Genomic DNA, 14,203 nt, shown 5'->3' with positions numbered 1-14,203 from the left:
CGCAGAGCAAAGGCCTCTCCCATTATTATTCAATTATCCCGGCCCTTTGCTAACTGCGACCAATTTTTTGCCTTCCTTACTACTCGGACTCGCTATACGCCAGCGAATGAAACAAACTCACCATAAACCCCTGTAACTACTGCTGTGCCTCAAGGCTCTGTTTTAGCGCCATTGCTCTTCTTAATCTACATGAAAAACATTCCTAATAATATATCCAGTTATATCTGTCTTTTCGCAGATGACTGTGTTGTGTGCTGTAAGCGAACTACTGACTCAGATATATTAAGCCATACGGGCTGACCTCGATAATATCACTGCTTAGAGTACGCTCTGGCATATGAATCTGAGCATTTCTAAATGTAAATCAATGACAACTTCGCACAACCTATCATCCTTCCAAAACTATTTTCTTAACAATACTCCCCTAGACTCCTTAGTTTCATACAAGCACCTTGGTATACATATATTGAATAATCTTTTCTTTAAACGGCATATCGAGTGCATAGTTTCAAAATCGAACCGTATGCTTGGATACCTGAAACGTAACTTCAACCGTGCACCGCCTTCACTTAAAAAAATTAGCAGTGGCTTAGCTCGGCTTTGCCAGGGTATACGTAGCATAAGCTAAGGTTCAGCTGGTTATTCTTATATTATTAAATTCTTATCCTGGTTGTCTAGGATTAGGTGATTATCATACTTACTGCTGCTAAAACGATTTCCAATTCAATGCAATCCAATCTAGTCCAGTCCAATTCAATCCAGCCGAGTCCGGTTCAGTACACTCCTGTCGAGTCACTGCTCCTCGCGCATGCGCAGCACGGCTATCCAGGAGCCACGCGAAACTGCTATCAAGCGGCTCCGGCGCACCGTCAGATTTGGCTACTGCACAAGATTTGGCTACTGCACACTTTGGCTAGTGCACGTTTTAGAAGCAGTTAGCATGATAAACAACTAATCCTAGACAACCAGGAAACGTACGAATAACCAGCTGAACCTTAGCTCACGCTACGTATATCCTGGCATAGCCGAGCTAAGCCCCTGCTAATTCTTTCCCCTGTCTGGTGTTGACGTGAAAGCGCGCGCAATAAAATAAAATCTGAATTTTTGGCACAGCGATATATTCGTCAGTTATTGCTGATGTTCACATGTATTGTTGCTTAGCAGTGCATTTTTCAGTTGTTGATTATATTCACTTCATAATTGTCATTGTACGGCAACATGCGTGTCTTGGCTCATGCCTTCTTGTGGTTGGTTTATTTCTTTGAGTTACCTTTTTTGTGTGCCTTGTATTCTACTATTGATGTAGCCCCTCCCCTCTATAACGCCTCTTGTAAACCCTGAGGGTAAGAATAAATAAAAAATAAATAATAAATAAATAAATAAATAAATAAATAAATAAATTAATTAAAATACAGTGGCGAATACAAGGGCAGAGGTTCTGTGGACGTGAGAGTCATGGTGCGTGAGCCTGGTGTCGGGCACGTTCAGCACGGTGTCACCTGTGTTGAATCAAAGGACATTTCACCGTGGTCTGCCAGAAGACAATGGAAAACACCCAGGCTGCGTGTCGGAGACATAAGGCGAAGGGCAAATTCTTTGTTTCGGGCACTTAATACCTCAAATGCCAGACACGCAGGAGTGTGTATTATTGTGCGCGGGTTTTCAAAAACTGTTTCGGGAGCGAGGTCGCTGTCGTTCCTCCTGAATTCCCCGGTGTGCCGCCCCGCATAGCCAGATCACAAGCTGTCATGAGAAACGCCGCAAATGAGCCCCTCGAAGTTTTGAACTCGTTCCTGATGATATTGTTTGGAAAGGCTAAAGAACGCGACAAACTAACTTTGAATATTGTACAATCATTGAAGTGCGTTTTGTCGGGGCTTCCATCCATTGAAGCTGTCGGTGTGATCAAATTTGTTGGAGCTGTTGATGATAAACAGTAGGAGTAAATGCATCCGAAGATATGTTTGGCCTGGGCATGATGTCCGGCGAATACACCATTTGCATGAAAGATGGTGTGGTTCCATTGGCAATTTTGACATCTCGACGACTATCTATCCTGTTAAAGAACCCTATGAAAATAGAGATGCGATAAATGGTTGAAAGAGAAGTAAAATGTAAGGTAAAAGGCCCGACTAAATGGTCTGCGGGAATAGTGGAATAGGGCTAAAATAAAACTACCAGGGGAAGCTCAAATATGAGCGGATTTAACCCAGCTTAACGAGAGCTGTAGGCAATTGGAGGGGGCCACACACCTTTCAAAATTGCATGACAACTCTGGGTTCCGCCAGGTTAAGGTGGCAAAAAAAAAGCGCGGAGCTGGCCCCTTTTATCACCTCGTTCGGTAGGTACGGCTTCCAGCGACTGCCGTTCGGTGTCAGCCCGGCCCCAGAATACTTTGACAGGAGAATGGGGGATATGTTGGAGGGCTTCCAGGGGAGGTGACCCTGACGGATGACATTTTAGTTTTCAGAGCAACGAAGCAGAAGCCCGACGAACGGCAGCACGCAGTACTTGAAAGGCTCACTTAAGCTGTCGTAACACTCAATACGGCAAAGTGTTCCGTTTATGTAACTCGGGTAGCGTTAAGAGCGTAGGTGGTTGATTATTCGACAATCAGGCCTGATACCAAGAAGGTTCTTGCCATAAACGAAAGGGCTACGCCTTATGTGTTGCTGATGTCCGCAGGTTTTCGGGCATGGTAAACTATCTGGCAAGGTTTGTGAGTAATCTTGCAGACATATCACCGCCACTCCGTCGTCTGAACCTGTTAGACGGAGAGTGGCACTCGGGCAAGCCACAGCAAAACTCATTCGAGGCTCTAAAAGCATTGATCACCTGGGCACAATGTGTCTTAATATTTGACCCCGAGCTGTGTACCATTTTATCGGCCGACACGTCATCTGTCGTTCTGGACTGTGCTGATGCAAGTGCAGTCGGACTGGGAAAGGCGACGAGTTCTTTATCACTCTCTGTCATTAACACCGACGGAGCAACGGCATCCGTAAATAGAAAAGAAAGCGCTGGCGCTGATGTGGGCCGCAGAAAGGTTGGGATATTGTTGTATAGGGCTGGGATTTCAATTTGAGACAGATTAAAAACCGCTCGTATCACTGCTAGGGCAGTCGCCAGTTGATGTGATTCCCCTTGGAATAGAAAGATTCCGACTAAGGCTCACGCCGTTTTGGTTTTCAGTATCTTGTGGCCTAGAAAGGCAGATTGGCACCGCCGACAGCCTTTCTTCGGCCCCTTACACGGAAGCTGATTTAGCCATAGGGAAGCTAGATTGCAGCAAATTTTCCGGCCAGGTAAAAGGCTGTATTAGAGAACTAAAATTTTCACCAGACTGGAGCAAAGTAAAGTTGGCACAAGAACAAGACAAGACTTGCCTCAAAATCGCTTGTACTCTACGGAAGGTTGGCAACGTTGTGAGAAAGTGAGCGGTTGGTTGAGTCCTTCCTGATCGGAAACAGCAAGCCTCACGATATAAGACGGTGTGCGTCTGCGTGTGCCTCCGAATTTGAGGAGTTCATTGCATGAGGGGTATCAGGGCATTTTGAAACGTCACGCAAGGACCCGGGGATCTGTCTGATGGCCAGGTCTCAGCGCTGACCTGAGAGCTTTTGTAAATAATGTTCAGGACAGCGCGATTCTGAGCGTTCAAAAACCCGAAGCTGTAATCACAGGAGATCGGAGTCACCCAGCTTACCTTGGCTAAAGTTAGGAGCTGATCTTGTCCACTTGCGCTGAAGGGACTACCATGTGGCTGCAGCCCATTATTTTTTGTTGTCTGAAGCTCACCCTTTTGTGTTCTTTGAGCTCCGCGGCGGTCTTCGTAAACGTAAAAACTGATTTGCTCGGCATGGGATTCCAGAGCTCGTCGTGACGGACAGCGGTCCTTAGTTTATGTCTGCAGAATTGGCTGGGTTGGCACAAGTTACGGCTTTCATCTCGTTACATCCAGGCCCAGGGAGCCGGAATCCATCTGGGTAGCCGAGCGTACGGTAGAGATCGCAAAACACATGTTGGGAAATTTGGCTGTGCCTTACCTAGCCCTAATTGCATATAGTGACTCCCCTGGCCCGTTGAGCAAAACAAGCCCACCCCAGCTACTGACGGGCAGAATCATACTCTCTACGCTCCCGGTGCGCCCAAAAAATCTTGTATTATCAAGGGCTAGTGGTTTTATGAGCCTCCAACATAAAGACGAGGAAGTTCGGAATAAGCCAAGTCTAATACGACCGGTGACATGCGGTAACCCGATTACCACTCTCGCTCCAGCAAAAAGGGTGTGGATAAAAACTGCAAAAAGCGGGCAACAGTGTTTAGTCGAGCCCTGTGGCCTCGGTTTTAATTGTTCAGAGAGATGACGGAGTTGAGGTAGAGAGAAACAGACGAGCAATATTGGTCAGGTACAGCGAGATGACAAGCGGGAATGACCCATCCCACAACTCCAAACGCTACAGTGCAATCCGAAGAATGCAGCCCCTGGGCAGAACCTTCTACGCCGAATTTAACGCCGGCCACTCTACTGAATAAACGGGAGCCTGGTGGTTATGTGACACGTTACGTTTGAGAAATAAGACTGCCACAGCGATATGGCTGCAGTTGAGTCCTGCACAGTATTGCTTGTTTCTGTTGAATTGTTGCTGATTACTTTGTGTTGTGTTGTTACCCTTTCAAAAAAAGAAGATGCCATATTATTTGTTTTCTGTGTTGTTGCCGAGCGCCAGAGTGCGCGGGCCGATGTGACGCCCCTGTGTAAACTGTATTAAACGCGACTGTCCAGCAAGCACGGGCCTACGGACTAACTCGGGATGGCGTCAGTCTTTCGCTCACTTCACCGCTCTCCAGGGAGTGGACACAAAACTCATATCATAAATAATCTACATGGTACGGAAACTATGCCGTTTTGTTTAAAGTGTGTATTCTTACCGAATGCTGTGTTCGTATGCCCAGCCGATGGGAGCTGAGACTCAAGGTGTTTTTGTTTCTGAGCAACGTTTACGTGCTAGAAAGTCTGCGTACATGCGTATGAAACATTTGTGAGTTCCTAGACAACTGAGGACTCCATATATGCTAGTCGTATCCCATGGACAACTTCTCGTTCATTTGAAACCGAGTAAAACTGCCGAGTGAAAACTGGTTCTGAACACTGCACGAAAATGTGCTCTTCAGATGAGTCATTTCTGGGTATTTTACCTGATGTAGAAGCTGCTTTAGCGATGGATGTCTGGGGCTTTGTATATATCAAAATACATTCTGAATAATTTTGTTCCAAGTACAGAGCTCGCTCAATTACGGTTGGGGCTTTTTGAGTTGAAGAATTTGTGTTCATGATGAAATCTTTTCTTTTGCGTGGCATTCAAACACCACGACAGGAACATGCAGAGGTTTAATGTACTGAGCATTGAGCTCTTTCGAGCCGCCATTAAATTTACGGAAGAAAGAAAACTAGTTTCTTTTGGTGCGGAATCTGAAAGAAGCATTTTCTTTTAGCCTGTCAGACCGCGGGCGCTTGCTGCTCCGCTATAAAAAAAACACGCCTGTCATTTCGTCCCAGCGTGAAGTGTCTCAATAAAGCATACAAAGTAAAACTTACGCCAACATCCCCTCGCGGGAACCCTGGTGTGATGCAACGCATCTCGTTGGGGGTTCCATTGGCGTTTTCCGTAGTATTGATTACGCTTATAGCAGGGATTCTCACGCGAAGGAGAGGTGGCCGTAATTTTCCATTTTCACCATGCAATGCACATGCAGTACACGTATGCTCAGGTACGCTCTTTATAGCAGGCGAGAATGAGTGCCTTGTGGTCCGTAAAGTGCACAGTTAGGGGCTCGACGATTGCATCAAGCAATCGTCGAGTACTGCGAGAGAGTTCAAGCGTAACACGGACGACCGTCGACTGAGACCGTTGGAGCGCGGCATGCCGCTTTATATTCATCGCGCCCAAGGAGAGGAGAGCACGGAGAGAGAGAGAGTACTGCAAATGCGCAGCGCGCGCAGCGCCGCCCACCGGCGCCTAGCAACGGAGTGAAAGCGCGCTCCGCCATCCCGCAGCTGTTTGAGAGAGAGTGTTCGCTATCGGAGAGAGGAGAGGCGCAGCTGTGCGGACAACGCCGGACAGACGCAGGAAGGACAGAGGGGCGAGGATGAGATGCGTTGCTTCTAAAATACTGCAATCTGTCAAACAGTGTTTTTAGGCAACGCGAGGAGCGGCGTTCATTCTAGCCACAATGGCTGCCGTGTGTTCCAGCCGATGGTGCAGTAGCTCCGCATCAGTCACAGAGGGCGATAATCGGGAAGTGAGGTTAGCCTATATAGACGCGTGTAAGCTTACATTGCTTTATTTTGTGTTTTAGCAGTGTACTGCAAGTAACGCTTTCAGTTTCACTATAGCTCCAGAGCATGTACAGGTGCCGTCAGAAGTAATTGGAGCACGGGAGCTGTGGCCGAACCGCATAGGAGCGGCGTGTAGCAGCACCGGCGGTAAACGAAACAAGCAGAACACGCATGCTCGCCTGCCGACGGCGATGGCCCATCTATACTTCTCAACCCACTTCTTTCAACGCGACTTAGAGCATTATTCGCAGCATACCGGCCTCAGCGAAGTAGAAGATCGGTTCTATTCGCTTCCCCATGCCGATCTTTTGCCCGCTCGCTGTCAAGGAGAGCATTACGATTGATAATGACGAAACAGCATTCGAAAATGTAAGCGGCATACCTGTTCCAGCTTTCATGGAACTTTCGACTTTTTATTTAAACTCCTGGGTTATTTGCCGGGCTGGTGTAGTGTACACACAGAAGTCGGGAGTATGTATCGGCTCGCGAGTGGCTCCAATTCTAAGCGACATTTTTCTTGCTAAAGTTGGTCGCTCTCTTCAGAGGGACCTGAACGGTATGGCCACTAAACTTTTCCGTTACGTAGACGACTACCTGGTCATTTCTGAGGATTCCTCCAGCCTAAGAGCGACCGTGGATATTTTAAAAGTATTTAGGCAAATGGGTTTGGGACTCAGTTTCACGATTGAAACAACAAAACAGAATGACATCCAGTGTCTGGATCGGTATCTTTGGTTTGATAAGGAGCATGTCTGCTGGATGTATGCGCCCTGTCGGTCAAGCCTTTTGTGAACTACTCATCCGGCCATACCAAGCTTGTAAAAAACGCTATTCCCTTGTGATGTTTTCGCTCAGCCGTTTCGAAATCGTGCCAACACTTGATGACAAATAGCTTCAACGATCAAGTTAAAAAAAATTCACAGCATATCCACGGGGTGAATGATGATGAGTGGGCGAAGCTCCTGAGGGGAAATCATCGGTAAAACCTTGACTCTTCAGTGAAAGTTCGCCCACTACATCTGTGTCCGAACGTAACGTCTAGAAAGTCTCGCTTAAACCGCGCGTCGGCACCTTGCGGCTGAGCTCGCCTGATGCGTTTTGCAGACGCCTCACGAGCTCTCACAGCATGGGGGTCTGCCTGCCGATACGCGCGCTTTCTCACCGCTTCCCGTTCTCTGACGTTTTGGAGATCCTCTTCGCGCCGCAGCCGTGCCGCTTCGCGTACGGCAGGGTCCTCGCGCAGTTGCCGTGACGCTTGGGCCTCTCGTTCTCGAACGCTGGGATCTTGGCGGCGTCGTCGTGCAGCCAGACGACACGCTTCGGCCTCCTGCTCTCGTACGGCAGGATCTTGGCGGCGGCGTCGCGCAGCTTCACGGAGCACTTCTGCCTCGCGGGCTCGCACATCTGCAGCCTTATCCATCGGGCGACTCCGAGCGCGCGCCAACAGCGAACGGATTTTATTACAACGCTCCCCGCCATCTAGTAAACAATCCAAGAACTAAACTAGAGGTAGCCACGCCATCTAGTAAACAATCCAAGTGCATCTTTTCATCATATACAAGTACCGCCATCTAGTAAACAACCCAAGAACTAAACTAGAGGTAGCCACGCCATCTAGTAAACAATCCAAGAACTAAACTAGAGGTAGCCACGCCATCTAGTAAACAATCCAAGAACTAAACTAGAGGTGGCTACATACATACGTTGAGGATGGACAGACCCACGCCTTAAGGAGCTTCGCCCCTAAAAGTTAAGGGAGGCAGGATTTCCGCAGCATCTCTTGTCATGGTCGTGTGAAAAACTTGCAAAAATCCTAAAAACAAAGTCCGGTGGCCGGGATGTTGCAGAGGACACAGAAGCCGAAAAACGTTGCCGGCATCCAATACATTCATACAATCACGCACCGCCTAAAAAAAGTGGGCCATCGCTATGGAGTGCAAGTGGCTATCACGGCCCGCAACAAGTGGCGGTCTGTATTTGGCAGGCTTGACAGAAAGATAGAGCGGGGAAGTGAGAAGAAAGCGGTTGGTTGTGGTGGCAACCACAAGAAACGGTATGTCGCATGCGCAACGGGAGTTGTGTACAGCATTCCTTTGCCCTGTGGCCGAACTTATGTTCGACAACCTGGCCGCTGTATCAACGTGCGTTTGAGAGAACATGAATTGTCATTGAAGGGCCCTGTATCATCCCATCTTTCTTCGCATTGTGCTAAGTGCAGCCAATGCAAAACTAATGTTCCTGAAGCTAACATTTTATTTGGGCACCGTTATCAAACAACCCGCGAAATCATGGACGCATTCCACATAGCTGAACGAGGTGATAAGTGTGTAAGCCAAACAAGCGTGTGTCTCCATCCTAAAGAGATTGCATATCTGCGTGTGGCTTGACTGTAACATATGTATATCTACTTGTGGTATCACCGTGACATTTACAAACTTGTTTCGACCATGCGCAGTGTCTTTTTATTACTTTAGTGTTTGTTTTCAGTATTTATATTTACCCTCTTTGATATAAAATTTAGTTGTTAGACAAGCGGCTGTCCTTGTGCTGCACTTCCTTCGTCTTCGTCTGAGTTCGCGCTGGTTTTATCCAACAAAGTCGAAGGCGACGATCTTTTTGCTTGCTTCTCCTTTAAGCTGCTCGAGTGGAGTTGTGTACATGTGGGTGTTGAAGAGTTTTATGTTCAGCTCACACTCTGGCCTCCTCAGGCTCGAATCTCAACTCGCGTGAAAGCTTTCTCAATTAGCTTATTTGTGTAGACAACCTTCCCTGAGAAATATGGATTCCTTCCCAGCATTCATTTACCTGATTAAGATATCCTGTCAGATAATTTCTGCGCCATGCGTCAGCCATTTTTTCACCATTTGTCAGCCTTCCTGTGTTTGCGCGATTCCAGATTTTGGACCAAAATTCTTAGCTAATGCTTTCCCATTCAAAAGAATAACCCATCAGAGCTACCCACTCTAGAGATCTTCCACTAGCAGTGAACGTAGTCAAACGACTTCAAATATTTGAATTATGTTAAGCCTGAAAGCTGTTTTTGTGAGGTGTTTGAAGGGTACATGCGTTTAATGGCACATTTTGTGTTGCGCAGGTTGAAGCGATGGTACCTGGGTAAAGCTCATTAGGCTGAGAGATTGCTCGTAAGCCTGAAAAGGCTCAAAATGGAAGGATTTGAGAATGAATTGTTTGCAAATAGCTGTTTGTAAGTTTGCCTGCTCTGGCCGTTTGGTTTATTTTACTGTTCTGCATAATGTGTGCTTTGACGTAGCACGCTTTGCATGAAACGTTTGTAGAATACCAATCTGAAAAACAATATTTGCGCTAGAACAGTTTTATAATGTTCACAATTTTAACCGAAAGTTTATCTTGCTTCTTAAGAACTGTGATATTGAAGTGTGTAAGAATGGCTTCTCTTAAAGCCAAATGACGTCGGTATCATAACGCAAGGAATGACTTTCAAATTGGCGGTGGGTGGATAACAAAGAGCAAGGATGAATCTATACTAAATTATCAAAGTATTCAATCTGCTGCTATGTAATTTTATTTTGGGCTTATATTTGCGTGTCTTGAAAGCCAAAATTGACGACAATGCGCGCCATTCATGTTATTCTATACGCCGTGATGTCCGCCGCTACCAAATGGGAGGATTTACGCAACGGCCAAGCGTTTGATTTTCCGTCGCTCCTCCCTAATTCAGAGATACGGTATCACATTCCGAGAACGAACTCATAACACTCTTCTACATCACTGATCTTTCGCGTGTGTTTCTGATTCACTACGGTGGCTAACCCCATTCTTTGCAAACCGGCTAGATGATTTGAAAAGGGGCTATCATCTACAGCTTTTGAGAAACTATGACTCAATTACGCCATATGACAATCGTAACTATAGTAAGCCTAGCTATATGTCAGTGTGACGATTACATTTTCGTGAAGAGAATACTAGGCACCGAAAGAAACCTGCGGACACAATGCGCGACACAGAAAAAAGGTTTGCAAACGCGATAACTAAATCATTAAACTTGCTAGGAAAATCTCTGTTGAGAAAATGTTGAACACACAGCGTACTGGCTCCATTTAGGCGCATACTTATTCGCCAGAAAGGTGTGTTGGCACGTTTAAAACAAATTGCACGGCGATCTGACGTTATGAATATTTGGCGGAGGGGTAACTGAAAGCTTGGTAACTTTTCGAAAGCTTCTCAAATGTTGAATTTTTTATTGATCCGTGTTTGGGACACCAAAAGTAAAAATTATTACCCACAGCTTGTAACTGTAAGTTCGGAGTCATGCGAAAGCGATGGACCAACTTCGGCGTTTAACCGAAGGTGCCATTGCCCCTACATATCACCCGCTTCTACCATGCCACTTACTTTTAAACAGAAAATAGCACCTAGTTAAAGAAACAAGATGAGATAGCCACTTTCGCCGTCAAAATGATGGTTTTAATGCGGACACATCGTTTACCTATTACCTTAAAACAACAATGTTACACCATACATTTGAACAAAATTGCATAATTTGTGTAGACACCCGTAAGTTATTATTGTAAATAGAAGGACTGTGAGCATCAAAAATAACGAAACATAATAAAGGTAAAATAGTGTAATCGACAAGTGTTTCTATCAAGCACGACTCTTGTACAGTGAAAAATAGATCCCCGAGGAGACAAAATAAAACGCGCACAAAAAGTTGGGAAGAGCCCCAACCACGTAAAACCTTGCGTTTGTTGCACAAAAATGCATAATTGGCGAATATAACGCACTTAGACAGTTTTTTTAGCGCAGACAAAGATAATTGGTAGTATTAAATAAAACAAAAAAACAATGGTACGAAATATACGAACTAAGGAATATTAAAAATATATTCAACAATCCAAATTTGCCACTCTTCTACAATGCCCTCTGACGCCGTAGTCTCTACGTAAAAAGAAATGGCCATAAAAACTGAAACTTGCATAATAGAATAATGAGGTATAGCGAACCGTGTAATGCCCTGAATTTTCACAGAAATGCAATATTGCTAGTGTTAACGTGTTAAATCGCTTAATTAGAGGTCAGATACAAATTCGGTCGAATTAAATATTGAGAGCCTATCAACAACAAACATGGACCTACAAAATAATAAAAAGGAGCCAACGAATTTGTAAAGCCTATCGTGATCACATCCTTACCCAATGAAGGAACACATAACAACGCTCTAAAAAATTAAGGAACACACAAAAAAGCCATCCTGAAAAAAAAAACCGACGATGCAACGCCCTGGGTATGCACAAAAATGCTTATTTGGTGAAGTAAATTCGTTCGATTGTTATAACGAAAATATAGATGGAAGTCGTCAGAAGAATTTTGAGCAATAAAAGTTACGGAAAACAAAGAAATTATACGTATGTAAGTGTGACGATAACGGAATAAACAAGGTCGACCTGGATAATGACCTCACCCGATGACAACGAAAACAACAAGGCACCAAATACAAATAAAAACCTCTAAAGAACGAGAAAGGCTAAGCATTTGGACGAAATGCATAATTGGGATGTTGACAGGTTTCATTTCGGTAAAACGCATATGTAAATTTTTTGTCAGAGGTAAAAGGGCTAAAAATAAAAAGAGGCCTCCTAGTCATTTCCATGCGTAGTACTAATACGCAATATTAAAAATACGTAGTGTTAAAAAGTTTGGTTCTTTTATGCCGTTGCGCGTATTTTCCAACAGGATACCACGCGATAAACACTCGGTATGCTTTAAAAAGCAGCCGAAGGTGACTTTAGCACCCGGTATATTTTTCTTGAACTTCACACCATGAGACGAGAGAAATAAAAATAAATATTGTAGCGACACCTTACTGTATTTGAGCACCACGGCAGCAACTTTGTCTTTAGGATAAGAACTTCCCTGGCGCGGTCCAAGGTTCCCTGTAAGGTCTACCGGTACTCTGAAAAGAAAACATTGAAGATCACTTCCTGGCCAATAACAGCCGACAATGACAAATAGATTCCTTTTTATAACGGTTAATATTAAAAGAAGCCCTAGGACGCGCAATAATTTTACTATACGTATCAGGAACTCACGTGTAGTTGTAAGTTTTGTAAAAATACCGTCGCTTGATTTCATAAACATTCGGGCTATCAGAGTATGCAGTAATCACGTCCTTGAGACACAAGGTACCGCCGTGGTCACGATCCGGTCCCATAACAGTGTACACCGTTTGGGATGGCATGTTGTAAAACTGAAAAAAGAGTATATAATGAGCATTTAACCGGCAGAAAGCCAACAATCTGCAGTGTTATACTTCTAAAAACAGCATAAAAAATGGAGAAAAAGAGCATTATGAAACTCAGATCTAACATAACGCACAAAATCTACTTCCCACCATAAACTTTTTGCTATTTATACTATTATTCTTTCTATTTTGCATTGTACTGAAGACACAGCCGGAGCCATCAGTGGATTTGTTAACACGAAAGTGTTTTATTCCCGGATACAAGAAGATTTCGCTGGCGTCATATCCGTCACGGAAGTGACGCCGGTACAATGAAGCAAGCGTCCTTTAAGGGGTGCACCCCTGCACACCGGGTGTTCTTGCGGAGAAGCAACCTTTAGTACTAAACAGTACGTTATACTTAAGGTTGTTCGTTTTCAGGTTTTAGAAGTTAACACGAATATGTTTTATGCCGGGACACACGAATATTTCACTGACCTCATATCCGTCAAGGAAATGACGACAGAACACCTTTGCCGAAGTGACCCGCCAGCACGACGTCGTTCACCAAGTGAACCCACAAAGCAGCAGCCAACCCGCAAATTATGCTGAGCTGCAGGTTTCACTGCACATTTCACTTACGTGTTTTACTGATTCCTATGACGGAGGAATCAACCATAGTTTCTTTATAAAACTGAGTAGCTTTGCGGCTGCTGTCGAACAGGCAGTGCGTTAGTTTCACAAAGAATCAGTTAAGAACATCTGCGACAGAAGTCTGACTGGAAAAGGCGGATGCAGAATAGAAACGAGTGCATAACAAGTGGAATTTGTTTTGTTCGTGCGTCAGAAACAAATTGCGGAATTGGGGCTTTGGCCTTTGGATAGAATTTGGGCATTAGTAAAGCAAGGGGCTGGTGCGAGCATTTTACCACGCGAAAGGTGAACATGGTGAAAAGGGTTTATTAATCCAAAATTGTCTTCATTGAAAACGAAATTAGAAATTTCCAGGCATACCGTCGCTGAAACTATATGGCGACTAGCCCTTCGTGTTTGAGAACCATAAAACCGTGCGTTCGAGATTCTTGATTCCCCTTATGGAATGGCAGATGTGAGTACTACGAGGGAAACCTGGTAGTTGTGACGTTTAGTTTGTTTATTAAACCCTCAGGGCCAAATGGCCCTGCAGAGGGGAGTGGATCACACTCAACAGCAAATGGTGCATGGTGGGGAAAGAAAAAAAACAATACATTGTTAGTAGGTTTACAAGCACAGCTTCAGCGTACAAAGCTAAAAATACTTTAAAGTGATCCGGCTTTACACTTTACAATGGTAGCTAGTGTTTTACGAAAGAGGTGGTTGTCATTATCACCAACTATTTCAGGGGAAAGCTGATTGCACTAACGGGAAGAACGAAGCAAGAACGAGTGCCCACCTGCTTTTATTCATAGCCATTTTACGTACTGCTTATCTTCATGGGGTAACACGTACCCCAGATAATTGATTTCATTACAACATATTCAATATCAGGCCATTCGTACACGGATTTATAGACCATTCCTCACCCATGCTCCTTCACTGCTTCTGCAGTTGAGTATATTATCTATCAATAAATTATTTAAATATAACCTAACAATCTTGTCGTTTAGGTGAAAACATACCAT

General features: G+C 44.8%; 1 protein-coding gene across 1 annotated transcript in view; it reads right to left on the bottom strand.

Annotated features, from left to right (window-relative positions):
* Positions 1-14,203, bottom strand: part of LOC144177900 (venom metalloproteinase antarease-like TtrivMP_A) — a 111,531-nt gene that overhangs the window by 79,493 nt on the left and 17,835 nt on the right. The window contains exons 2-3 of the mRNA XM_077705486.1: positions 12,412-12,569; positions 12,187-12,275 (exon numbers count right to left, since the gene is read on the bottom strand). Of these exons, the coding sequence (XP_077561612.1) occupies positions 12,187-12,275; positions 12,412-12,569 (247 nt within the window). The remainder of the gene's footprint in view (positions 1-12,186; positions 12,276-12,411; positions 12,570-14,203) is intronic.

The sequence above is a fragment of the Haemaphysalis longicornis genome, unplaced genomic scaffold (genome assembly GCF_048455015.1).
Source record: "Haemaphysalis longicornis isolate Haplotype H1 unplaced genomic scaffold, Haemaphysalis longicornis Haplotype H1 scaffold_333, whole genome shotgun sequence".
In the NCBI taxonomy this organism is placed as follows: Eukaryota; Metazoa; Arthropoda; class Arachnida; order Ixodida; family Ixodidae; genus Haemaphysalis; species Haemaphysalis longicornis.
The sequence above is the reverse complement of the archived record's forward strand: the minus strand, read 5'-3'. Positions and strand labels throughout refer to the sequence as shown.